Below are 27,846 nucleotides of genomic sequence, written 5' to 3'. Positions count from 1 at the left end.
TACACTTTACTGATATGTTTATTTGTAGCTTTTATTTACAAAAATAGAAAAGATAAAACATTCACTTGAAATGAACATATCTCCATTAATAACTGGTGTTTTTAACATGTCAAAAAATAAATTCCAGCATAGTGACACAGTAACCCTCTTCCCCTGGTGCTCCTTGCATTGTATGGCAGTGTGCTTGTCATGCAGACAGAGAACTAACAGAGTGTACTCAAATACAGATTTGTTTAAGTTTATGCTGGATCTAAAGTGCCAGGTTCATGTTGCAATCACATTTCTGTTTCGAGGACTGGTGAAATGGCTGTTATGTTGTTTTGATGATATGCTTATGATCAGATATGAATGAAGAAATGCTGTGCTCCACACATGCAGGATTTGACTATTCACACACAGACACAGAAGTACAGAAGGGTGTAGCACAACATATTATTTCATTAGTATTAACACATAATATCTGATCATGTATTTACATGCATATGCCAGATTGCATATGCATAGTTCAAGTATGGAACTCAAAAGCTCTAAACAGAGGAAGAGAACCAAAGGGTCTGATCACTGCATTGACAGGCAGGCAGGTAGAATACATCAAAACACAACAAACCGCACTGAGTGTTTCTTTTCAAACAGCATTGTATGTGTATCACTGCCACCACCTAACATCTAATCCCATGCTCCTTCATCCAGGCTGTAACAGTGTACTTGTCCAGTAATCAGGCTTTGAGTGCATCTGTTCTCCTCCAGCTAGATCATGTGAATTGTGCAACAGTTGAAGGTGGGGCAGGCTGCTTAGCAAAAGAACAGAGGAGGCTGGACTTTTCTGATTGGTCAATGCAGTTTCAACACACACACAAGTCTTTTAAGGAAGACTTTTCTGTTCCATTTTAAAGCACAGTGATCCCAGAGCTAGTCTACAGGAATGTTCCTCCAGTGGAGGTACTGCACCACACCCAAACTGGATGTCTGGTGCCGCTAGTGATATGTCTTAAATCCTTGCCCAGGACATGAAAATCTCCTTGGCGTCTTGCAAGTGAGGATGAGGTGAAGGAGGAAGATGTGTACGGATACATGAGGCTCAGAAATGCATCAGAACAAGCTGTTAACAACAGTGTCACATGAAATGGGGGACAGGAGATAGGGCAGGATTGTAAATTTGCTCAATAGAACATAATTCGGCTTTTGTCTGGCAGTCATAAACATTGTTCAATAATTAAAACATTTTACTACTTAAAAACAAAATATAGCTCTTTAAATATATTTTCTTACTTATTAATTGCATGTTTTTTGTGTCATTTTTAAAATATTTTTTTCCCTTAAATATGTATTTCTAGCTCCATTTCTTCCACTCCAGGCTTGCAGGAAATACAGTCATGCAGGGAATTCATGCTTGTAAACAAAAAAAACGACACCAAAATATATACATCTCCATTTTTAAAACCTCTGTGCAATTCCCCTTGTCATCTCTCTTATCCCATTGAGTGGCAGTGTCTGGTCCTGCAGAGTTCACTTCTCTTTATTCAAATGCCATCATTTTAATCAGTCCCAGTGCAGAGAATGGAAGAGAATCCCATCCCTTCCTTACATCATGGACCCACTCCCTGCCTGTGGAAAATTGAGTCCTTTCCACACCCTGGCATGCACTTCAATTTAAAGTAATTTGAAGTTTCTCTAATATAAACATACCTACGCTACAGTTTTTTTTTTCACCCTTTGGCTGCATTAGTTTCATCCCCCACTAATCCAGGAACTAGAGAAGACAGGGTGTTTGGTAATGCACTCAGAATTGGCTAAGGGAATTGGGCATCTAATAGTAATTAAAGGAAGACTGAGGAGCATAGGCTGAGAATTCAGAGCTCAGCCTCATTTTAATATTCAACATTTTCTTGCTTTTTTGATTTAAAAACTTTTAATATGTACATAATTAAAATCAGTCTGTGCAAAAATACAATATTTGTTTTCTCTGCCAACAATGCTGTCATGCATTAGCAGAGATGCTACATAGTTTATGGTTCCCTGTTCATGTCATGGAATGTTTTTCTTGTATTTTCTTTGTAATCATCTTCCCCACAGTCAGTCCGCCTAGTAACAGAAGATTGTCCTAGACTTCGCTGAGGTTGCTATGGTTGCCATGTGATGAGCTGGCATCCTGAAGATTCAGATTTTTTTTTTTTTTTTGCCACTTCCGCATTCATCTGGGTGACGCCTCCCAACAGTGGATTAAACCTCCTCATAGCTAGACAACTGCTGAATGCTAGAAACTTAACACTGGAAGAGAAGAGAAAAAAAGCAAGCCTGTTAACAAGTCATCTGACCACAGCTATAACATTTAATAAAAATGAACCATATCATGCTAAAATCCAATGTGGTTATGAACTTCCCAACTTGCTTCAGTGAAGATGCACATTTAACACACCTGATTAAAGTCAAGCAACAGACCTTCTCTTAAACTCAGAGTGAAATGGCAGCCGGCTGGACTCAATCCTTGTGAGACAAATGGAGTTGAGCTGCAGCCGATGTCTCCTGACAGAACTCAACATTTACTGGGATCTTCCTGCTGACAGATTTTATGAAAGGTGACATTGTCCTGACATTTGTCACAATGAATCTGCCTGAATATGATATATATTCTCAAATGTACATAAGACTGACTCTGGACGGGGCACTCTAATGAGTGTGTGCAGCTAATGAGTGTTTAAAAGTCAGATTCTTGTATTGCTTCCCTGTCGGGTCCTTAATCTGTGTCCCGTTCTGCTGTGTGTACCTGTTTTATGTAATAAAACTCTGCATTTGTGAAGCTGTGTGAATGTGTCCTTCCCTGTACCATGCCGCCATGACAAGCACAGATAAAACCAGACACCACATAAGATCAGAACATCAGTGGGGATTAATACACTCTGCAATGATTCTTAGAGCACATCAATCAAAATGAAACCCATGAGTATGAGCATCAGATCATTTAATGGACGTGCAGAGGTATAGATACATTTGTGTACATGTACATGCAGACAAGTGATAGCTACGTAAATCTAGCTGCATTTACAAAATGTGAGCGTGTTGTTGGAATCACCTCACAGAGGGCAAAGAGTTTCTGTTCTCCAGAGTGTCCAGTCTGGCAGGTACTGGAATTCACTCTGAGTTGGGTTGAGTTCAATCTTCTCTACATTTTAAAACAAAGTTTTTACAGATTTGAACTACAGTTACAGTACAGTACAGATGTGGACACATACCACATAATCACAGAAAATTAACACAGATCTAAAGATCTAACTACAATTTTCACCAGAAATCAGTGACATTCACAAGGAAAAAAAACAAATCAAATAATATATATTTATACAGTAAAATCAATGTGGACCTCTATACTGGGACCCTGAAAAAGATCTAAAACTAAACAGTAGTAGTTCAATGATTCATAAACAAACTCTGTTTCATTTTTAAAATACATATACTTATTATTATCAGCAGTGGTAAGCATGTGGCCTGAAAGACCAAAAATGGCTCATCTAAAGCGGTTCTTTTATGGCTCTGGAAGCACTTTGTAATCACAAATAATATTATATTTAAAACAAAAGGGATGTAGTTTTTCAGGAACACTGACACCCTTTGAGTCTCACAAAATACATGAAACATCATTTATATATAAAACATCTATTGTGAAAAGCTATAAAGAAAATTTGTGTGCTACATGTGTGGGCTACATGTGTGGTAACATTACGAATGAAAATGAGTTATAGCACAGTGAAAATGAAAATGTTACTGACCCATTATCTATTTAATCATTCGTAATATGTTATAGTGGTCATAAGATGAGGGTAGAAAAAAAAAAAAAAAAAACAGAAATGACCACATTAATACAAATTAAATATAAATTAATTGTTTTGAAGGACACCAATGCATGTATTTTTTGCCAATAAAGATTTTTCAACTTCAATTATAATTCAATTTTGTTTACGTGAGGGTGAGCTGCAATGAGAAAGAAAGTTATTAAAAGTTTATTATCCACTGTTGACTATTGAAACAGTGCAAGGAATGTACAGTATATTTCTATGGCTTTAAAATATGCACTGCATATGTAACTGTATATTGTGCGCTATAATTAATAATCTACACATGCATGTTAATTTGACCATGTTAGTAATTCTGTCTAAGGAATAGTATAAGTAACACACTAGATATCTTAATTAGACTAACACTGAAGCTTGTACAATTTTTGCAAGTGAATATGTGGCTTGAATAGTTTTTTGTGGAGAAAACTGATCTGTTCTAGTTAATAGGACAGAAAACAGTTCCACACACATGTATATTAGTTAACTTATTATGTCAGGCTGATACTTATTCTCCACTTTCATTTTATTTTCTGTTTGATGCCACATCTATGTGTCTTTATCCTATTTTATTACCTTTAGCGGATACTTACAAGGTTAACATGCTTTACTGTGCATTAACATGACTTCACTTGCCACTTCCTGCTATACTCTGCTCTTCCAGCTAGAAAATAGAGGGGATAGGGGAGCGGCAGCGCTGCAGTGGTCCTGGGGTCTCATAGGGGTCAAAGGGCGCATTTGTGATTGGGGCAAGGTGTAAAGAACCCGCCATTCCTGAAATGTTGTTCAGGCTGCGAGATTTCTCATTAACAACTAAATGAGGAATATTGGTTGAACAATTGAATTATTAATTGAGTTGACAGAGTTAGTTTTTATTAAAAATATTATTTTATAAATATGTTTTAATTGGTTCAATGTGATATAGATTGTGATGGAAGGAAGTTATATTGGGTTTGGAGATTGAAAAAAATCCATAGAATGGAGCACACACAGAAAAAAGTTCAGCCAGATTAACAAGAAGCAATACAATTTGATAGCAGGCACATACAGAGACAAACAGACAGACAGACAGAAACAGACAGACAGACAGAGGACATAATAAGAAATTGTGAGTTATGAGATGTCATACATTATTTCCAAATCAATCACACACAGACTGTTGCCATTTAGCTGGTGGTTTTACATTATGGGGGCTTAATCATGGTGAAACCAGGGTAAAGCAGCAGGAACACACAAGCTTGGTTGTTGTCAGGGACCCTGGCTGGAGCAATCAGAATGTATGATTTTTGTATGTATATTGTATAAATATTTAAGTTACTTAACAAGATTTAGTGCACACATTAAAATGTAGTCCCTGACAACTCAAGGTTTTACAAAGCAGGAGTGGAACAATAGTGTCGTGCTAGTCTGTATAACAGTCAGGAGGAAAATTGATCAACGAGAGAAATGTTTGGCTCTTTTTGACTGTCCTGACACAATATTCGAGTAAAGTCTTTCAATAAAGATCTTATTCCCCGTTTTCCCTCCCTCTTTGTCAGGTCAGCCTTAGGTTGGAAATAATTGAGAATCCAGGTTGTATACAATATAGTTGCTTTGGCGGCTTGTTTTAATTTTAGTCTAGTCTTTGTGTCAAGCTGTCATTTTAGTTATTATTAGTCTTATTCACATCTATATTCATTTTAGTCTAGTCAACTTTCAGTCGACTAATACTCTGTGCATTTTAGTCTTATTTTTGTCAGATTATCCACAAGGGGGAAGCCATGCTGAAACCAAAATGAGGGTATGACTCGCGGAGCCGCAGCGTGGACTTTGTGCCTGGCGACCAGGTCTTGGATTACAGGTGGGAAGAAGTGCTGCATTCCCGCTTCCAGTTGGGCTTGACTAGTAGAAGTGTCTGTTGATGCCACCAGCTGGAACCATTGCAAATAAAAAGCAATTTCTGTTCCTGGCAAGATTACTGAAGTGTCTCCTTTCTTCTCATCGTGATGACAACTCGCCACAATACAGTAACACCGTATACAACCAAGGCTAAGAAAAATCACAGACAAAAATAAATAAATATCGAACGATGAACAGTAATTGTTAAGTCAATATATTGACTCGTGAACAACCAGGGAAGATTTAAATATCACATAAGTGAAGGAGGAAAAAAATATAAATACAAAAGAAACCAGGAAAGCAAAGAGAATGTAAAAGACAGCACGTAGCCCACATGGAAATAACAATGCGGTAATGCAGGAAATGGGGGTGAGGGACAAACTAGCACAGGGTTCTAATCACCCACACCAAACAAGTGTAAACTGGCGGTGATTAGAATCTGTGCGTGCATGTAATTGGCTGACCCAGGACTGCCAGCAATCACAGAGCCCCCCTCAATGGCCGTAAAATTGAGGTGCCCCAGAACAGACACAGGACTCCTGTTTTGCCTGCCTTGGTGTCCTCTCAGGGTTCACCTTCTCTGGTGGCCATGGCACAGACAGACCCAGACCCTCATGTGGCTTCCCTCACCGGACCTGTTGCAGGTCGGCCCGCCTGGAGGTTTGTGGTCCTTGCCAGTCCTGTCCCAGGTCGGCCCGCCTGGAGGTTTGTGGACCTTGCCAGCCCTGTCCCAGGTCGGCCTGCCTGGAGGTTTGTGGACCTCGCCAGTCCTGTCCTGGCTTGGCCCATTCAGCATTTCAGGGAACACATAGGCCTGCATGTCCCCTCTGACTGGTTGGGGACCTCCTAACTCAGCACCTCAGAAGGTGGGCCATGTTGCCCTACCAAGCTCCAGCCCCCTTCTCCTCCGTGATTAGACCCCACTGCTGGAGTCCCCAGCCCATAATGTGCCCCTTAAAAATGTCTAGATAAAGGGGAACCTGGAGGACATGCAATCCCAGCTTTGGGCTGGTGCTGCTGGGTCAGTGGTCTCCACACTATGGTCTGGATTCTCAGTGTGCCCCCTGAGAGAGGGGGAAGGAGGATCAGTCGGATCCATTCCTGGCATCCTTTGTGGAGCAATCTGATGCGGAGACAACTGGGGTAAGGGCAAGACTTGTGGACTCTTATTCCTGCAGTCTGAATTAGCCTGGATTCACCCAGTCTTCCTTGACATTGGCCGTGCTTAGCACCGGTCCAGCTTTCCAAGGGGAGTAGTGGATGTAACCAAGTTAATGTAGAGAAGTGCGGGTGTAGGGTTGAGGATGCCACAGCAAGTGACCTGGTGACGGAGCCCTTATTGCATTTGGATCACACCAGTCACCTTCTTCGCTGCAGTACTATACTCTAATGTGCCTGTCTTCCTCCCATGGGCAATCAATGAATCTTTGCCACCATCCCATCCTCGTCCTGACATGTTCCCCCACAAACTCTCACATGGCTTGATGCAGGCTTGGGGCTATTCAACAGCGCATGCTGCCACTGCGCCATCCTCTCACCCAGATTGCCAAAGGTAGTCATTGAGCAGAATGGGATAACGTTATTCCCCAGTCACTGTTGCCCCCCACCTTGCATGTTGGCAGTGCTTCGTAGCGGTCCTGCATTCTGTAATGCCACAGTGGTAAGATGCCAGGCATGTTAAAAAAAAAAATGTCTCTATTACAAATACTAACTCAATCAAAAAACAGCCAGATTAACTGGTTTCTACTTTCTCAGCTCCGCAAGTGCAGCATTCTGCAGTATTAATGAAGTTCTTTTATATAACAGATCCAACTGAGTGTGTTTGTCTAACACAAGCATACACACACAGACACACACACAAAACTAAAAAGGACAGTGTGTCTGTGGTAGGTGATGGCCCCTGTTTGGTTTGGTTTAGTTTGCTTTCATTTTTTTTCATCTTTGTTCTCCACACTCATCCCTGGTATGCCCACATCAATAATAGAATACAGTTGGACAATTGTTGGACAAGTGGCCACTGCAGTATCCCATTTCAATGCAGCATGCAAGCAGACAATCACGTCACTTGTTACAATGTTTTGGCTGATCACTGTACCTTCTTACACGCATTCATTCTTTCATACTCAAATGCATATCTGCTCGTTTTGAATGCATACAGGCATGATAATTTCACCATCCCCCCTAATTTGTTTTTACAACTCGACTACTGGTAACAACCAAATCCGCACAACCAATCCACACATGCAAGAAATCAAGCCACAGATGTCCATAAATTGAGTTATGTGTAATAAAATGAAATGACAGGAGGAAAGTATTGAACACAGGCAGACAGACCCTACAGCTGTTCATTGGATTCTTAATATTATTTTTCTGCCTTAAAACTTTGTTGTGCAGTGATTCTTGGCTTGAGCTGCAGCTCATGAGACCACACCCATCAATTTCCGCCATATTGAATGTTTTACTAATTTGCTAAACCAACTTTTTGACCCACATGCACAAATTTGGTGTCATTTGAAGCGCAAGAGCCTTTTTGTAAATAATAAATCACAAATCTGTGTGATTTTACACAGTTTGCAGAATCAGTAATTACTCAAGAACCACGTGGACTGTGGCCACCAAAAAAAAAGAGTTGCATCTTGCATGTGTGTTCCAAGTAAGAGAGCCAAATTGCAGCAACATCGGCCCCTAGGTGGCGCTATGGCACATAAAAAAGCACTGACTTCACATTATTAACGCTCGTTCATCAATGAAATGGCAAAAATGTGCATTATTAACCTCAGACAGTGGGTCTAGCACACTGTAAAATATAATTGTCATAATCAAACTCTATTAAGGAGAGTAAAAATAGCAGGGGTCCGAATAGTCAATGAGGAAATTGCCAATCGCATGTGGTAGAGAGACCAGGGGAGATGGGGATCTACTGGATTCAGTTTCTCAAGGTGAAAACCATGATCGGTCAAGAGGAGGAAAATCTATTTAATCTATAAAGCAAAAAAATTTCAGTCACTTGTTTCATGTAGTAGGAGCGTGGAAAGACAATCTCCCCCTTTTTTTGCAGTTTATGACCACAATCTAGAACATTGGGGAAGTTTCCCAAAGCTTTTGGTTTAGCTCAAGTTTTGATCCAGGTATCTTGTCAGTTTCCAGGATATCATATAGTTCAGATATTCTCAATTCAAGGATTAAATTTTTTATTTGCACTTTTAAATATAATTATCTTCATTTAGTTTCCTTACCCGGTAAATTGTATTTTTTATCTCAATTATCTTTTTAATTTTCTGATAGCAGTAGAAGTAGCAATAGTTACTATTATGAAAAGTTTTCTTTTCATAATATATGTGTGTGTGTGTGTGTGTATTTATATATAAAATAGAAGATATTTTTGATATTTCTTTGTATACAGCAGTAAAATAAGTTTGAACATTCCCATTTAGCTAAGGTTTTCAAGATTGCTGCCACTATGGCTTCCTGGTTAGTCGCCCCAAAACCGGAATGGTTTATCTGAATAGAGAATATCTGAACCATATGATATATATCTTTTTTTATATCTAAAAGTCACAAATAAAACACAGAGCAGAGACTACTGGACATACTTAGACATACACTGCACGATTAAAATAGTCAGTCAATCATCAAGCAAATACCTACTATCAAATCACATATGTAAAATGGTGGGATTACAATCCTAACTACAGGCAGACATGAAACAGATTGTGGGATTAAGTACCTACCTACAGTCACATATTAGATATGTTTGCACTGCAATGGCGGCCTGGGAATGGGATGGAGAATGAGATTCAATTAAACACAGAAGAGAGGATGAATAACATATAGGCAGATATTGAAAAAGAAAATATGATGGGTAAATGTAAATATTCAAACCAGGTTTTAAGAGTGCAGTGTATCTTGTTCTGCTATTAGGGTCACTCATGTAAATTGACCTCATAAAGGCTACAGAAGGCTACAGAATATATGATATAAATCAGCATTCACCACTGCAGATCAATGAGTATTTATAGAATCAGTTTGTGTTTCCTGCAATTGATTTCAGGATTTGTTCATCAGTTGAGTGATTCCACTCACCAAAATGTGTAAAATGCACAATGCCCTGGATCAAATATTTGCAAGGGAGGTTGTCACATAGACAGAGGCTAAAAAGTCATACAGAATGCCAGAACACTACAGTAAATTAGTCTGATGAAAGGGGACAGCAGATATTTTCATTCATAAGAAGAAGCTTTAACAGAAAGAAGAAAGCATATTCCATCTGCTCTCAATGGGTCTAATTCATGAAACTTCAGACGAAGTGTTTGTAGAGTGAAAATTTGTAAATTATCAATATTTATTGTCAAACCAATCGTGTGAATAAAAACACATTATATACAGTACAGGCCAAAAGTTAGCTCCACATGTGTTCATTCATAGTTTTGATGCCTTCATTGAGAATCTAACAATGTAAATGGTCATGAAAATAAAGAAAAAACAATGAATGAGAAGGTGTGTCCAAACCTTTGGCCTGTAGTGTATAAGCCATTTGTATCTCACATTTTAAATAACTAAAACACACATAATATATTTTATGATGTCACATGCTGGCCAGAAATTTTAGCTTCCTTAAATGCAGGGCACACCTGTATTTGTTAAGATTTGGGGCATGGATGGTTATAGATGATGAACTGACTTTACTAAGCTGACAATCTATGACAGACTGTGGGCTATTTGTGGACCTAAAAAGTGCAGTAAGGGAAAAATATATTCGGAATTTTATCAATATTTAATGAATGAAATTCAATGAGATTATTAATGTGAGATTTCACAGACAGATTAGGGCTCAATGACACAGGTAGGAACATTCATTGCAATGCCACCACTCACACACACACAAGTTCAGATAAAATGTCTACCAATAATAACTGACAAAATTATTTTTAACTTATGTACTCTGCACTGCAACAAAATCCACAGGACAAGCAGAAGAACGGAACAGAAACTGCAAAAGAAAGAAAAGAAAAAAAAGAGCAAATGTCCCTTTAGGCCAAAAAGTAGGAGGAGCTACGATCCTGCTTTACACTCAGAGGGGATGCTGGACCTGCCTGAAGGCCAACATGCCAGTGGTCTTCAGTTTGGTGGCTCAGCAAGACTACAATTTTATTGTATTTTATACAATTATATTTCTAAAAATTTTTAGGCAGGTTTTACCCGTTTCTTGATTGACTGAAGTGGTCTTCAGTTTGGTGGCTCAGCAAGACTACAATTTTATTGTATTTTATACAATTATATTTCTAAAATATTTTAGGCAGGTTTTACCCGTTTCTTGGTTGAGACACTGATGCCCCACACACTCCATTGTGTTTTAAAGCGGGTGAGCTAGGTATTATTTTAACAAAACTGAAAGTATTTAGGCTGTCTTACCTTCCCCTCGAGAGGTTATCTGTCAATCAGTCAGTCCAGTATCTCCAGTAGTCTGTCAATATGTCAGTCAGCAGGTCAGAGTTTGCTTCACAAACACAAACATATGCACAAAAGTGGCAAAAGCCTGATCGCTTCATACCACGCTAAGCCTGGTGTGAGGAGGTTGGGTGAGTAGAACCTAGCCAAGACTGATAGGCGCGGCACAGTACAACTCACACAACCTCTGACACTGGTGACACAGACCTGCTGACAGAGGGGAGATTTTCAAACAGTTCCCCAGAGTCAAAGGTCACGAGCAAGAGAGACAGAAAAGGACAGAACACAATAAGCAACACAACAACACAACACACAAAGTACAGAGCTCACACACTGGGCAAAGTGTATTAGGTATGAATGAAGAAGCCTACATACAAACGCGTGATATGACACAACCTACAGAGAGAGACAAACCAGAGCACATGAGACAAGGTCCCGTCATCAACACAGCAGAGTTTCATCATCATAATTTAATCTACAACACATCTCCTAAACAGAAATCGGATGGAACATGCAGAATTATCTAATGTCAGGTGTTAGGAGCAGTCTTCTGTGAGTGTGTGTGTGTGATGCTGGTTCATGTGACTGTTTTCTGCTGTGATTTACAGCCTTCCTGTGATGGTCCAGTTATTGATGAAATTTAGATCGGAAGGACAAGTGAGGGATAGGAAGAGGGGAACACTGGATGAAACCTGTTTCTGAGGAGACGAGGATGTAGCTGTTGATGAAGCTACTGAGCAGGACCATGTCCACATGGCAGCTATGCAGATGCTCACCTTTCCTCACGTTTGAGTCCGGTGTGTGGAACTCGCGCGTATTCAGAAGGAAACAGGCATGGTCCAGCTGGTAACGCTTGTGGGCATGGCTGGCTGGACTGCGCTCCTCTGGACTCAGCACCTGGTCGATGGTCGGGCAGTCCTCGTTGGCCAGGGCTGCGTTTGCAGTGTCACCATTTTGCTTTGAGTCTGAGAGATGAGAACACAAGGAAAAGATGGAGGAGAAGCAGGAAGTTAAGTAAGTAAAAGGTAGAATTGAGAAAGAAGATGGAAGTGTTAAAGGAAGGATGCAAGAATGTGGAGAGGGGAAAGAAAAGAACAGAAAAAGAGTGAGATACCTGCTACAGATGAAGAGAGAAAACAGATCATCAAGCAAACACACACACACAGGACACTGCTCTGCATGCAGGATGTTACACAGTTCTAAATGGACAAGCAGAATGGAGGAAATAAAAAGGTAAAGTGGAGGGGGAAAGGGAAGGAGATAAAAAGAGAGGAAGGTTGTGGAAGGTGAATGCTGCTGTCCTGCTGTCACAAGTCCTCAGTATTACTGGTGGCACCATTCACTCACACGCTCCTGCCTTAACGTCATATCAGGATTTACATGAGACCCCAAATAACTGGTCTACAACTCAAGATTTCCAATTTTAGTTTTCTAGCATAGAATCAGTGTAACCATGTTTTTATCCCTGAAATGATCTTCTCTCCCTTCTAGAGCCACCTGAATTCTCACTGATGACTCCAGTTTTACCCCAAACTCACCTGAGATTTACCGGCAGTTACATACCTCTGTTTATCTCAATAATCTCCTCCTGAGCCAGTGGGCAGTCTCTTCCAACAACGCCTGAGCCCATCACCCCACCTAAGACGTTTCCCAGAATTCCTTGTGGTGAGGCGGTTGCCATGGCAAGTGCATCTGGTTTGCAGTAATTGGGTGAGCCAGGCTGTGGAGCTCTTGGAATGTGTTTGTTCTTCTTCTTGGGTAACTTCTGCTTGGCCATTGCCAGAGAGTAGTACATACCAAAGTTGTTGACAATGACAGGAACTGGCATGGCGATGGTTAGTACACCTGCCAAGGCACAAAGGGCACCAACCAACATGCCTGACCAGGTCTCTGGGTACATGTCCCCGTAGCCCAGTGTTGTCATGGTGACCACGGCCCACCAGAAACCAATGGGGATGTTTTTGAAGGTGGTATGGGCGCTTGCTGTTGGGTCATTGGGGTCAGCTCCAATGCGTTCGGCATAGTAGATCATAGTGGCAAAGATGAGCACACCCAGTGCAAGGAAGATGATGAGCAGCAGGAACTCATTGGTACTAGCACGCAGTGTATGGCCCAGGACCCTCAGACCTACAAAATGTCGAGTCAGCTTGAAGATTCGCAGGATTCGAACGAAGCGGACAACACGTAGGAAGCCCAGAACGTCCTTGGCTGCCTTGGAGGACAAGCCACTCAGGCCCACCTCCAGGTAGAAGGGCAGGATGGCCACAAAGTCGATGATGTTGAGGGAGCTCTTGAAGAACTCAACCTTGTCTGGACAAAAGATGACCCGTGTGAAGACCTCGATGGTGAACCAGATCACACACACACCCTCCACATAAGTCAGCCAGCTGTCTGTCACCACTTCGAACACCACCTCCTCACGGGTCACATTTCCCACAGTGACGTTTTCTGTGCGGTTGTAAATGGTGTTGAAGGCCTCATGCGTCTCCATGCAGAACGTTGAGATGGAAATGAGGATGAAGAGGAGAGACCCAAATGCCACATACTGGAGAAAAGGAAAATAAGAAAAGAAGTCACAGGGTTAAAAAACAAAACAAAAAACCTCTACATAAACACAGAGCCAAGTACTCTAGAAATACACTGTTGAGAAAATTGAGGACATAATTAAACACTTTCACACCTTTAATGTGACCAATATCCTGAACAATTTAATCATTTTAACGAAACTGGTTCCAATAAATACTTATTAGACAAATTTCACTGTGTGCACTGTGTGCTGTGCTGCTGTGTATCACGTGTGACAATCACTTTCACTTTCACTTTAGTTATTACAAAAACCACCCAATTTAGATGTCAAAGGAGGGAGGGGTCATAGGGGTCATAGAGGGGTCACAGTGACCAGTGATGTCGAAAAAAGCATCCACACACGCACAGAATGGGGTTGACTTTTTAATTCCTCTTTGCTCTCCCTGTATCACTCTCAACATGCACTCCGCCCAGTGTGTGTATGGCTCCTCTGCTCAATGACCTACTTTACCTCCACTGCAGTGCTTCTCTCCCCATCTCCTCCCGCTCTAGCCCTCTAGACACTTGCTAATATACTTATATTCTTATGCAGATTTAATAGTTTAGCCTTTATTAGTGGTTTATGTATCTGTTGCCTTTGATCTTCTGAGGTTTACTCACCTCATCAGACAAGTATCTGATTATCCTAAAAAAAAAAAATTGAGAAATGAGTCTAAAGGCCCCTTACTGGAAAATTATGCCAAATTATGGCAGTCGTAAAATCTAGCTTCTTCCAGTTGAGACAATTGAGTAAAATTAAGCTAATTCTCTCCAAGCAGAACTTTGCAACCGTAATCCATGCTTTCATTACCTACCGTATAGATTATTGCAATGCATCTACATGGGGGTTGGTGGATCGTATATCATGCTGCGTATCTTCTAACTGGCACATGAAAGCATGACCACATTTTACTGGTTTTAGCAATGCTTCATTGGTTACCTGTTTATTCATTTTTTAATTCTTTTATTTGCTTTTAAGGCTCTGAATGGTCTTGCTACTCCATACCTCTCACAGCTTTTACAACCTTACACACCCTCCTGGCCTCTAAGATCAACTGTTGCTCCTTAGTGTTCCTAAATCTTAGCATAAGCATAAAAGGGGACTGTGATATTGCTGCTGCAGCACAGAGACTGAAATGACTTGCCCTTGTATGTTAGACAGGCTTCCTCACTCTCAGTTTTTAAATCACTCCTGAAAACTCATCTTTTCTCCTTGGCTTTTGACTCTGTAAGATGTCAATTTTAAATTGTTTTATGTGATTGTGCTTTATTTATTTTATTATTATTTACAGTTAAGGCGTTTGGCAGACGCCCTTATCAAGAGCAACTTACAACGTACTTTCAAGTTACCATCGATGGAGTGAGCAGTTCTGGTTCATTAGGACCCCCAACTATGAATACAATCATTTTATTCACTCTTGTTGCATATTCTGTACACAAGTTAGACAATAAGAAGTTAATCTAAATATTCTCTAAAGAGGAAGGTCTTGATACTCAGTGACTGAGCCGTTCTGACCTCAAGGGGAAGTTCATTCCACCACTGAGGGGCCAAGATGGAGAAGAGTCTAGATGAGTGTCTTCCTTTTACTTTTAGCGATGGGGGGACAAGGTGAGCAGTACTGGAGGCTCGGAGTATACAAGGTGCAGTGCGAGGTGTAATAAGGGCTGTGAGGTAGGATGGTGCTACTCCATGTTTGGCTTTGTAGCCAGTATTATAAATTCTTATCCTGTATATTTTATTTTAATCTACATATAGTTTTTTTTTAATGCTCAATACTCTGTACAGCCCTTTGGGTCCCAAGACTATGTTTAAGTGCTTTATAAATAAAGTTGGTATGGAATGGCATCTGTCTTTCGAGAATCGCATGACCAACATTTGTGTGACTGCATGCTTTCAAGACAAAATTCTTACATTGACATACAAAAACATAGGCTGGTCTCTGATTACTGGAGTAACTTGTAAACAAAGCCCGACATGAGAATCCAGGTTTTTACTGGTACCGAGAATTAACACATTTGCAACAGGTGGACAAGCTTTCTGCTACAGAGCTCCCCTGGTTTTGAACAGCATTCCTGCTAATATTCGGAACTCAGTAGATGCAGTGTCAATATTAAGGTCCAGGCCAAAGACACATGTTTAAAGCCAAGCATTCCATACAGTAACAGTTAAAACACACAGAAACTATGATGCTCATCTCATCAAGGCTATCCTAGAACACCAGAGTTATTGTTGCACTGGACATGTCCACAGGAATCTACCATAACTCAGTCCCAGCCACCCGAGTCTAATCTGGTTCTAGATTTACATTTACGGCATTTATCAGACGCCCTTATCCAGAGCGACTTACAATCAGTAGTTACAGGGACAGTCCCCCTGGAGCAACTTAGGGTTAAGTGTCTTGCTCAGGGACACAATGGTAGTAAGCGGGACTTGAACCCGGGTCTTCTGGTTCATAGGCGAGTGTGTTACCCCTAGGCTACTACCATCCCCAGATCCTGGAGGAACCAGCTTGAAATGTACCAGAGGCTCACCACAGCCACCAATAGGGATCTTCAAATAGTTCAGTAGCATTATAAATGACATGCAGTGTAGACCATGACACTGGACCTATTCTGCACTGTCCAGTACCTCCAAACATGGACCTGTTGGACATTTTCTCTCTTCTTTTTCCCTCCCTGCATTTTTTATGGGAGTTCTTCATGGTGTAAAGTAAGGGTCATTATGTGGGGGGTGTCAGCTGTAGGGCCTGGCAAAGATCATTGAAACACACTGTATGTGACTTTAAACTATATAATAAATAAATAATGTTGTTGTTGTTGTTAAATAAATATACTATTACAGAACAATTTGTTTGGAATATTTATTAATTATTTTGTTGTTTTCCCACAGAACTCAGCCTCATTGTAGGGCTGAAATTACAGAATTGTCTTTTTTTACTAATAACATGATGTAACATCTTTTGGAAATGAAATAAATAAAGTTCAAAGCTGACTGATGTCCGTCACACAAGCCCTACCCGATAGATGTTGGTACCAGTGACAAAAATGAACAGTTAATATTTTATTTTAAAATAACTATATGTATTTTATTTTTAGTTCATATTTCTTCAAATGTATAAAAAAGATTATCCTTTTTTATTATAGGCTACAACAGTATAGACAGCCGCTTTTTTTGTTTGTATAACAAAGATGTACTTGACCGAAGCTGACCTCCATGATTCAGGATGTACCTCAGTTTTGGTGCACTTGTACCCCTAAATTATACAGGGTGGGACATTTATATGGATTCACCTTAATAAAATGGGAATGGTTGGTGACATTGGACACATTTTATAAGGTGGTCAGAAACTTGTAAATAACTCACAAAAGAATACGTTAAAACTAAGCACACCATTGTTTTTCTTGTGAAATTACCAAAAAATTTGATGTGTCACATGACCCTCTTCCTATTGAAAAACAAAAGTTGGATCCAAGATAGCCGACTTCAAAATGGCCACTATGGTCACCACCAATCTTGAAAAGTTTGCCCCCTCACATATACTAATGTGCCACAAACAGGACGTTAATATCACCAACCATTCGCATTTTATTAAGGTGTATCCATATAAATGGCCCAACCTATATATTAGGCCCAAAGTCACTAGAGTTAAAGAGCCTAACAGTAGGTTTAGTGTCTCAGTGGGACACCCAAAGACCATTACCTTGGTCTTATCATTACATCTTAAAAAGTTATAGGACAGCCAGGCCCTTAGTTCATAAAGATGTTGTAGTAGAGGTATACATTTTTTTCTTTTCTGGTGAATCTCGGATCCATGCGGACTCCAGTAGGTCTCCTGCAATATTTGCGCCGACTGTGGTGTAATTCAACAGAAGATTCATCTGAACGAAATACACCTTCTGCCACTTTTCCAGCATCCATCCTTTTAGCAGGCTGTGGGCCTTGGCAAATGCCTTTTGTTTAGTGCTGGCTTCTGGACACTGATTCGACCATGGAGGCCATTTCAAGACAGAATCTGACCAGGTCTGGCCTTGGATTTTTGAGCCAACAAATTGTCCCCTCAAGCAGTTGGCTTGGGGGTGTTTGCCTGACTTGGGCTTGTCAAAAACGTCTCCAGTCTGAAGGTGTCTGTCACATCAGCAGTGGATCTGGTCTTCAGCCTCTTGATAATCAACATTTTAGTCTCAGGGTGAATCTTAGGCATGTTTGCAGAGGTCTAGTTGCAGTTGATGTGAAGGTCTAGTGTACTGCGGTTCTTTTTATACACACCTGAGACATAATTGATCCATTAATAGTCACAGGTGAAGCTCATATGACAAGGCGACAACACTTATGTCTTTGCAAAAATTGACTCAATGGGCTTTACCATGCTTTGAATATTAGAATACTTTAACAGTTTTGTTTTGCACTGAAACATTACTACAAAAAAATAAAACATTTCTTGTAAAAAAAATCTTGATTAGAAATATATTTCAGCGGCACTTAAGGTCAATTTGTACGCAAGCAACAAGACTTTTGTCAGGGACTGTATTGACACTTTACCTCACGCTTCTAAAACAAGAGCTCCTACAAGAAACAGGAAACTTAATAAGTTCCTGTGATAATGTCTGATCATTTCCTTATCACTTCTAAAATATGTTTTAGACGCAACTTCCCGCACTATAGAGACAAACGGACAATGACATCAAGCACAGTGCAGAGGTTTATTAATACCCTACCAGATTTATCACTGCTGATAAATCTGGTGACTCACCCTCAGACCCCTCGACCAAGCATCTAAATGCCTGGAATTAACACTGCGAACTATGTTAGATTAAGTTGCTTCCTTCAGAAGGAAAATGTCAGAGATAATACCTTGGTATAATATAATACCTTGGTATAATGAAAATTATAATGAAATTAGTCTATCCAGACTATTCCACCAGTTACTGCATCTGAAAAACATTCCCACAGCATGATGCTACCACCACCATGATTCACTGTAGGAATGGTATTGGCCTGGTGATGAGCGGTTCTTGCTTTCCTCATAACATGAAGCCTGGCATTCAAACCAAACAACAGAGATTTTTATTTCTTATGGTTTGAGAGTCCTTCATGTGCCTTTCAGCAAACTATAAGTAGTGGCTTCTATCTGGCCATCCTAACATAGAGAGATGGTAGAGAGATGGTTGTCCTTTTAGAAGGTTCTCTGTTCACATCGAGTACTTGATCACCTTCCTGACTAAGGCCATTCTCCCCTTATAGCTCAGTTTAGATCGCCGGCCAGCTCTAAGAAGATTCCTGGTGGTTTTGAATTTCTTCCACTTATGGATGATTGAGGCCACTGTTAGGACAATTGATATGATTTATGTTTGCTGTAGAAAGAACAAAAAGCACAGTTTGTTAACAAGGAATTGTTACTCAATTTCACAATTTTGGATACTTTGATTTTGGCTTTATTTTTTTTATTGTAATGTTTGAGTTGACCCATACAACCCGGCTACTGTGACCTCAGAATTATCTCCCCCCCCACACTTCACCCACAAGCACCTCTCTTGCAGTTTCAGAAAAAAAAATAATTCCCTTCCTTTCTCTATGAGTTCCCAACCCACACATCCATGCAGGAGAGAGAAGGATGGAGGCAGAACACCACACCAAAGAAAAATCTAATCAAATCAACATGATAAACATGACTTGCCACATCCTGTCCCAACCTGGACTTCACATGCTCTCTCAGCATCTTACACCCCTCACAGAGTTACAGCGGAAAGAACAGTGGGACATACCAAACCCCCTTAGGTCACCTGATGCAGCAAGGGACACTGCGGAAAACTGAAGGTCAGTGGGAGACGGTCAGGTGTGGGAGAACAAGAGAGAAAAGACAGGGTGTACCTAACACACAGCATCTGTTCTGACACCACACACAAACACATACCCCCTCAGTGGCAGATCCTGAGGTTTAAGTCTCTGCACTGTTTACAATTACAGTATTTATCAGATGTCTTTATCTACAGATACTTAAAATCAGTGGTGCTAGGGAAAGTCCCCCTGGAGACTCTCAGGGTTAAGGGTCTTATATACACCACTGTTATCAGTTATGGCTAAAATATTATATTATATTCATAACAATATATGGAATTGGCAGATCAGTACTGTTATAATTTCGCAATGTCCCATCTGATGCAGGCCTGTAGAGAACACCCGCATCACAGTCACTTTTTTATATGCCCTGTGAAGGATGTGTATGTGTGTTTGTGTGGATATAATATCATAAAATCTTTAAATTTACAGCATTTATCAGATGCCCTTATCCAGAGCGCCTTACAATCAGTAGTTACAGGGACAGTCCCCCCCGGAGCAACTTAGGGTTAAGTGTCTTGCTAAGGGACACAATGGTAGTAAGTGGAATTTGAACCTGAGTCTTCTGGTTCATAGGCGAGTGCGTTACCCACTAGGCTACTACCACCATACCACAATATCGCATATCAAGTCTTTATTACCAGTCAACCCAAGGAATACAGTTGCTTAAATGTCCTAAATAAACAAACAAATAAATATGCAGCAAATTGGTAGGAAAATATATTTAAACATAAACATGCTGGAATTTTACAGTTGTTCTGTTCTCTTCATGAAAGCCACATCTCTTCCAACTGTTCCTTTTCCTGATGTTGCTGCTTAGTCACCCTCACTAATGTGATGGGTTAAATGCAGAGAACACATTTTGATGTGTGCACCGTGTGCTGTGCTAGCGGTGCATCATAATGACAATCACTTCACTTTCACTAGACGATATGAACAGTAAATGTGGCAGCTGCAGATTTATTACAGGTTGTAGCTGTAGAATTTCAGAATTCCCTGTCTTGTCTGGCTTCTGATTTATTCCAACCAACACAACTGGAACATCCCTCACTCAATGCATCCTTTGAGGGTAGTGGAGGCATAGTGGGTAAGGAAGCGGACACATAATCAGAGATTGCCGGTTTGAATCTCGAACTGCCAAGGTGCCACTGAGCAAGGTACCATACCCACACACTGCTCCAAGGCACCTTTCATAGCTGCCCACTGCTCACTAAGGTAGTGGGTTAAATGCAGACACATTTTGTTATGTGAACTATGTGCTGTGCAGCATTGTTTCACAATGACAATCACCTCAGTAATAAACTGGCTGCTATTGGGCTGTTTCTGCCCCGCCTGTCAATTTGGAATCTAAAACCAGCATCAGCAGCTTCCTAAGGTTAAGTGTCTTGAACAGAAAGCGGACAATGTCATCAAAAAAGTGCCTAGCATTGTTGAACTGGGGGCTATAAATATATAACAGTTTCTGCTGTGTTGGCACAGTTCAGATTGTTCAGTGGCTCCATACCGCCAGCTCAGATTTGTCAAGCACATCTGACAGTGTTCCTGAAAACTCCATGCGACCTTCACACACCAACACACACAAGAGTTGTTCTTAGTGAGGACCCAGTGCACTAATTTTACAATGCTACACACAAGGAACATACTAGCACATGGGCAATTTTAGGTGTCAAGGGGTGTAAAAATAAAATAAAGACGATAAAATAACCTTTTTCTATGATGGAAATTCCAATAGAATTCATCTGTAATCATAATGGGTCTCATTTATAAAAATGAGTGTATATCACAGTGGACAAATCAAGATATGGCAAAGTTTCAAGTACGATTCATGAAACAGAAATACCTGTGCCAATCAGTGCATAGCACATGTCCGACTTGATAAATCAGACTGCTAAACTTGAACTTGAAGGAACGGGAGGTGGAAGAAGATGTTAGAAGATGTAGAAATCACAACTGAGGTAGAGAATTTCAAATTTAATTACATTTAATTAGTTTCAGTTCGATACGCTGAATTTGAGTCAGATGATTTAGTGATTATTCAAGCACGTATCTGGATCCACGCAGCCTAGCCGAGACCAAAAATAATAAGTCATCAAAAATAAAATGTGCTAATATTTACAAGTGAGAAAAAAATGTATATAAAAGGTCTTGCATGAAAAAAACAACAAAAACACACACACACACACACACACACACACACACACACACACACACACACACACACACACAAGAATAGAGATCTCCGTACTCAGAACAAAAAACAAAAACACTGTTAGTAGGCTATATCCATCCTGTATCCTACATACCCCTGAAGATTAGCAGCATCAGGCATCTAGTCCAAAAGCCAGCATAAGGCCGCCTAATTATGCAATAGAATCAAGGCTCACAGACATAAAGCATGTCAAAAACAATGGTGACCATAGGCATGTCTGTAATTATGCAATTAACTAATCAACCTGTAATCTCACAAAGGTCATTATAACTAGCTATGATGTCATTTACTGTCTGTTACAGCTTGATTTCCTCTGCTGCAGCTAGGGTCCGCAATGACAGGAATTGCGTAATGCAATCTGGAAGCAGCCGTGGACTTTAGGGTATCGTACGCTATAAGGGGTGACCCTCTTTTTCCAGAATAATCGATTCATTTTATTTTGTGATCAATACCAACCGATGTAAACTTCAAAATTATGTAATTTTTTTAAGAAGAAGCATATGGGGTGATCAATCCAACATGCATCTTAATGCAACAACATAGCTACAGCTCCAAAAGTACTTGCATCCACCTCCAGTTTAATAGGACACTGGAAGTCAGGAGCAGTTAGAACCGGGGCACTGCAAAGATTTTACAGACAAAAGCAATTTGACAGTCGTCAGTTTAAGTGAACTTTGCATGCATATAAAGGACTGCCTCCCCCCACTGCCCTCCACTCCGCTCTGAATCACCTAAAGAATCCCAGAACTTCAGTAAGAATGTTCTTCATCGACTTTAGTTCTTAATGCAATCATCCCAGACATCCTTATAGCCAAGTTGGTTAACCCACCCACCCCCCCCCGCTACATGTGCATGGATTAAAAACTTCCTTACTGACCGGCCACAATCTGACAAGGTCGGTCACCAAATATCATCCATTCTGTTACTCAGCACTGGCTCACAACAGGGATGTGTGCTGAGCTCTCTCCTATACACCAGTGACTGCACCCCCACGCATCCCTGCAACACCATCATCAAATTCGCAGATGACACCACCCTGGTTGATCACTCGTGATGACGACACTGCCTACAGAGATGAGGTCCAGCGTCTGACAAAATGGTGTGACTACAACAACCTAACCCTAAACCCCAGGAAAACCAAGGAAGTGGTCATGTACTTCCGTAAGACAAAACTGATCCCCCCTCCCCTCTCCATGAAAGTTGATTATGTGGAGAGAGTGTCCTCCTTCAAGTTCCTCGGGACCCACATTTCCGAGGATCTGTCTTGGTCTACAAACACAACTGCCCTAGTGAAGAAAGCCCAGCAGCGCCTCCATTTCCCAAGGGTCCTGTGATGGAACAGGGTGCAGACCAACCTGCTGGTGTCCTTCTACTGAGCCACAATCAAGAGTGTGCTGGTGCACACCATCCCCGTGTGGTATGCTGGTTGTACAGTAGCAGACAAGAAGAGACTCCAGAGGGTCACTAGAACAGCAGAGAAGGTGATCGGCTTCCCACTCTACTCCCTGGACTCCATTGCCAGCTCTAGATGTCTCTCCAGAGCCAGGGCAATCATAAAAGACCACCTCCATCCTAACCACCATTCAACATACTGCCCTCTGGTAAAAGGTTCAGATCCATCAAGTGCAAAACTAACAGACTAAAGAATAGCTTCAATCCATGTGCAATTACCAATTTACCCAATAGTTTCACTTATTTGGGTGGTAGTAGCCTAGTGGGTAACACACTCGCCTATGATCCAGAAGACCCAGGTTCAAATCCCACTTACTACCATTGTGTCCCTGAGCAAGACACTTAACCCTAAATTGCTCCAGGGGGACTGTCCCTGTAACTACTGATTGAAAGTCGCTCTGGATAAGGGCATCTGATAAATGCCGTAAAATGTAAATGTTATTTCTACTGACCTTATAAATCATATTTACGGGACTGCTTCTGGAAAGTGTGTGGCATTGCTAATTAAAGTCAACAAGTATTTGTTACCCCAGCTGACCTACATAATTTAAGATGATTTTTGAAAAAGGTTCCATTAAAACAAGCACAGGACAAAGTGGTGCAGGTGGGATTGACTGGTTGGGTTTTCCTGCCAATTGACAGATGTGGCACAATCTACAATGCTTAGTAACATCCGATTTCAATCTAGGCCATAAGATGTAGTAAGTGATGCAAGATACGATTGTATGTTTTTGCCACTCCTATGTGCCCTGAAAAAACATTATCATGTCCTAAAGATAAAAGCTGTGACTGGAACTTAACATTAACCAGAACACTAACTGATACACAGAATTCCATACCAAATCACCAACATTAAATGCCACCAGATGTGCAGTTAAGTTCTCCTTGATAAGAACGGATGGCTGTCACTTATCCAAAATTAAAATCCTTTAGTTGTTCCTGCAAAATGAGCGGTTTATCCACGGCCAGGGATATCACATTTTCAGAACTAGTTGCACTGGACAGCGACAACATTGCATGTCCACAGCGCTGCACATGGAATAACAGGGTCCGAGGCAGAAAGTCTGTTTCACACAAGTCTGTTTCACTTAGACGGTGGGAAAATAGGAACAAGCTCTCCACCCAGCTCAACCAACAATTGCAGTGTCATGGGGTTTTCAATAACTTTTCCTCCAGCCAGATCAGTACTGAGAATAAACCAGATTCCTTTTATTGTCAGCTCTGAATGAAAAGCAACTACCTGAAAACAGATCACACCGCAGAGTGAAAGTTAAAAACTTTTTTCAGTTTTTAACAATTAGCAATAAGATTACCAGTTTTGTGGCTTTAAAAACATGCACAAGCTTCACTAGATGTTTTGTGGGGACAACAGTGGCACTTCAGTATTTGAATCTGCATCCTTCTGATTATGGGTCCATTTCTTTTCCTTCCTTACCATGATCAGAAGAAATGGACAGTGTCAGAGTAAATGAGAATGTCGACAGTTCTGTGTTTTTCTGTCAATATGGTGTGCTGTGTGTACATTCAGGTTGGTATATATTATAATTTTTTCTTCGTCAAGCATTTAACAATCTCCGAGCATGCTCTTTGCTGACAAGTTAGGCCTAATCAGGGCTCTTAGTTTTGTAAACTCAAAATCTATAGAAATCGAACGAGAATTGATGGTGTCTTCCTCTTGTAAGTCGCTTTGGATAAAGGCGTCTGCAAAATAAAGTAAAGTAAAGGTTGGAATTGACGATACTGATCTGATACTTTATACAAAAAAAACATAATGAATGTGTTTGTTCTTATTGTTTAATTATGATTAATTTAAATAAGTCAACAACCAAACTAGTTCAAGAAAGTGTGTATAAGTGTGTGTAACTCGTTGATGTATCAATCATTTTCTGTATCCATCATGTTTCAAATTACTGAGATGATTTTAACTGCACGACATACAAAAGAGGGGAAAAAATCTAAACCAACAAAAATGTTTCTTATGTTATATGAAGAATACAGTCTATTTACAGTCTAACTGACACTCTGACTGAGCAGAGTGCAGTTTTCTGTTAATCCACAGTTTTACAGAAAACTTCCATTCATGGTGGGGACATTTGATTAACAGAAGAACAGGCCTACTTTAAAAAATATGAAGCTTATTGTCTTGGAAAGGAATTTGCATGGAAAGTTGCGTGTTTATTTGGTTATGCTGCTAAATAAAAAGCTAAATAAATGTCTGTAGATATTAACACACACAATATCTACAGAAGTGCAGACTTCATACATGCAGACACACAACATCTACTCTAACAGACCAGCACCAGGCTGAACGACTGAGGGTCTACCAGCTTGTGCCCACACACACTGTTGTGTCCTCTACAGCCATCCACACAATTCAGTCCACAGAGCTTTTACTTGCCCAAGGCACCAAAGCCGGCACCAAAAAAAACAAAAAACATTTGTGAAGTGAAGTGATTGTCATTGTGATACAATGCCTGCAGATTCTATTTATGAAACTGAACTGACATTTCAGAGTGATCAAAAGACCAAAGCAGAAAATAATCCATCAGCAGTCTGAAGCTGACTGGATTTCCCAGAGTAGAACTGAACCAGAGATGTGCTTCCTCTCCTCTTCCCTTGTCTTGGTCTTTCAGGCACAGAAACTGCATGACCATCAAATGCAGTGGTGGCCTAAATTGGGGCAGTGGTGGCCTAGCAGTTCTTTTTGAAAGAACATTTTCCCCCTCCCTCCTTGTCTTCAGATCAGTGACAGGATGCAGATATGAAGGCGCGCACGCAGGCACGCACACACACACACAGTGAAAAGCAGGAAGATAAAACCTGGCAGCAGAAAACATACAAGAATCTAACCCCAATTAACACACAAACCTGCCACATACCCATCTCAACAGTCCTGCATTATTTATGACATCAACCTCGCATCAGGACATGATACAGCATATGGACAGGTGCATGCATGAGGCATTTACTAGTCCAGCCACAGTGGGCTCCACAATTTTCTTACCCGAGCGTATTTGGAGGAGTAGGGGTCTTCAAACAGGGCCCAGATCTTCGGCTGCCACAGGCGCCACCAGCCAACCTTCCTGGCGTCCTCCTGCAGACATAGTCTTTTCAAGTCCCCGTCCGCTCCCCCCGTGACTACGTGATCGTCGTCGGGCGCGAAAGGCTCGGGGTTCTCGAAGCTGTCCAGCGCCTCCTCGGCGTCGCGGTGCTGTCGGTAGTTCATCCAGCAGCACGCCTCCACGTCCGTCTCGTCGATGCCCCAGAAGGCGAGCTCCTCCTCGAACAGCGGGCCACACACGTCGTTGGGACAGTGCAGCTTGCCGGTGCGGTAGTAGTTGAGAATAAAGGAAAAGACGGATGGGTGTCGGTCGAAGAAGAACTCGTCTGACCTGGGGTCGTAGTCGAAGTTACTGTAGGCGTCCGGCTCGGTGAGCCACGACAGGCGGGTCCCCGGCAGCGTCTTCAGGGTACTGCGGTACGTCTCGTGCCGGACGCCCCCGCAGTTGACGACGATTTTCTCGCTTTCCGGACGACAAGTCATGTCTGCGCTGTAACATGCTTTGTTAGCCGACTTGTTCCCACCCTTACGCCCTTTGAAAGAGGAGACGCACACCGAACTGAGCATAGGAAGGGGGGCTGGAGGTAGGGGAGGGAAGAGAACGGAGGGGGGCGGAGGAGGAGGAGTCTGTAATGAGAGAAAGACAGGAGATAATTACAGAAAAAGAAACATGAGCACCTTTCACGCCGAATCCTCAGTAAACCACATTAAACCTCAGTAACCATAAAAACATCTATCCACACACACACACACACGCCCTCTGGATGCAGTATGTGTGTGCGTGAAAGTGTCACTCTCACACACACACACACACACACACACACAATGTCATTCCAACCATCAGATCACAACAAGCACTGCAGAGGCTCAACATGCAGGAACAGTCAGGGATTGTGAGGGACAGTCATGGACGGTCAGGGACAAAGAGGAACAGTCAAAGATGGTGAGGGACAATGACAGATGGTCAGAGACCGTGAGGGACGGTGAGGGGTGGTCATATACAGTCAGGGACAGGAGGGACAGTCAGGGACAGAGATGGTAAGGGACAGTCAGGGATGGCCAAGGACGGTGAAAGTCAGTTAGTGATGGTGAGGGACAGCAAGGGGTATGAGGGACCGTCAGAGACAGAAAGCAGGCTGGAGAGAATCAGCTTGATTATTATGGAAATTTCAACAAGACAAATGGGGGATGGTGGAGGATGGAGGAACAGAAGGAACAGAACTTGGTCGTCCCTCCCCCCTTTTCTCCATCCTCCAATCCTTGAACCACAGAGCTAACAGCAGGGCTAGCAAGGGGAGCGCTGAAAAACAGAAATGCCGCAGTCACCTCCCCTTGAAATGCAGTGAAACCAAACCCCGTCACACAGCTCCCCTCCCCACCTTCTCCTCATCTCTACAACATCTACACATGGATAAAAAAGACAGACATCTTTGACTAGAACCAAACAGCTGAAATGAACAGATATTCATTCCTTTTTACAAATGCAGCATCATTTCAAATGATCACATATAAAATTTACATATGACAGGAAGTCCATACAGATTTTGCTGTGAACAGAACTCCAACACCA

General features: G+C 41.4%; 1 protein-coding gene across 13 annotated transcripts; it reads right to left on the bottom strand.

Moving 5' to 3' along the window:
* LOC114778324 (potassium voltage-gated channel subfamily C member 1-like) lies at positions 1-27,830 on the bottom strand. Of its 13 annotated transcripts, XR_003746316.1 has the most exons (8): positions 27,796-27,830; positions 26,220-26,903; positions 12,717-13,698; positions 11,930-12,118; positions 11,529-11,549; positions 11,118-11,169; positions 9,437-9,477; positions 4,548-4,640 (listed from the first exon to the last, which is right to left on the bottom strand). XR_003746316.1 is itself a non-coding variant. In XM_028967110.1 (7 exons), the coding sequence occupies exons 1-6, from the start codon at positions 27,811-27,813 to the stop codon at positions 9,443-9,445; spliced, it is 1,929 nt and encodes a 642-aa protein (XP_028822943.1). In that variant the 5' UTR covers positions 27,814-27,830; the 3' UTR covers positions 4,516-4,640; positions 9,437-9,442. The 13 variants fall into 13 exon arrangements, 8 of the variants coding, with proteins under 8 accessions (XP_028822944.1, XP_028822946.1, XP_028822940.1 ...); XM_028967110.1 differs by lacking the exon at positions 11,118-11,169 and having other exon boundaries at positions 4,516-4,640; XR_003746317.1 differs by lacking the exon at positions 11,529-11,549.
* Positions 27,831-27,846: the final 16 nt, after the last annotated feature.

Source organism: Denticeps clupeoides, chromosome 2 (assembly GCF_900700375.1).
Source record: "Denticeps clupeoides chromosome 2, fDenClu1.1, whole genome shotgun sequence".
NCBI classification, from domain to species: Eukaryota; Metazoa; Chordata; class Actinopteri; order Clupeiformes; family Denticipitidae; genus Denticeps; species Denticeps clupeoides.
Note: the sequence above shows the minus strand (reverse complement) of the source record. Positions and strands in the feature narration are given on the sequence as shown.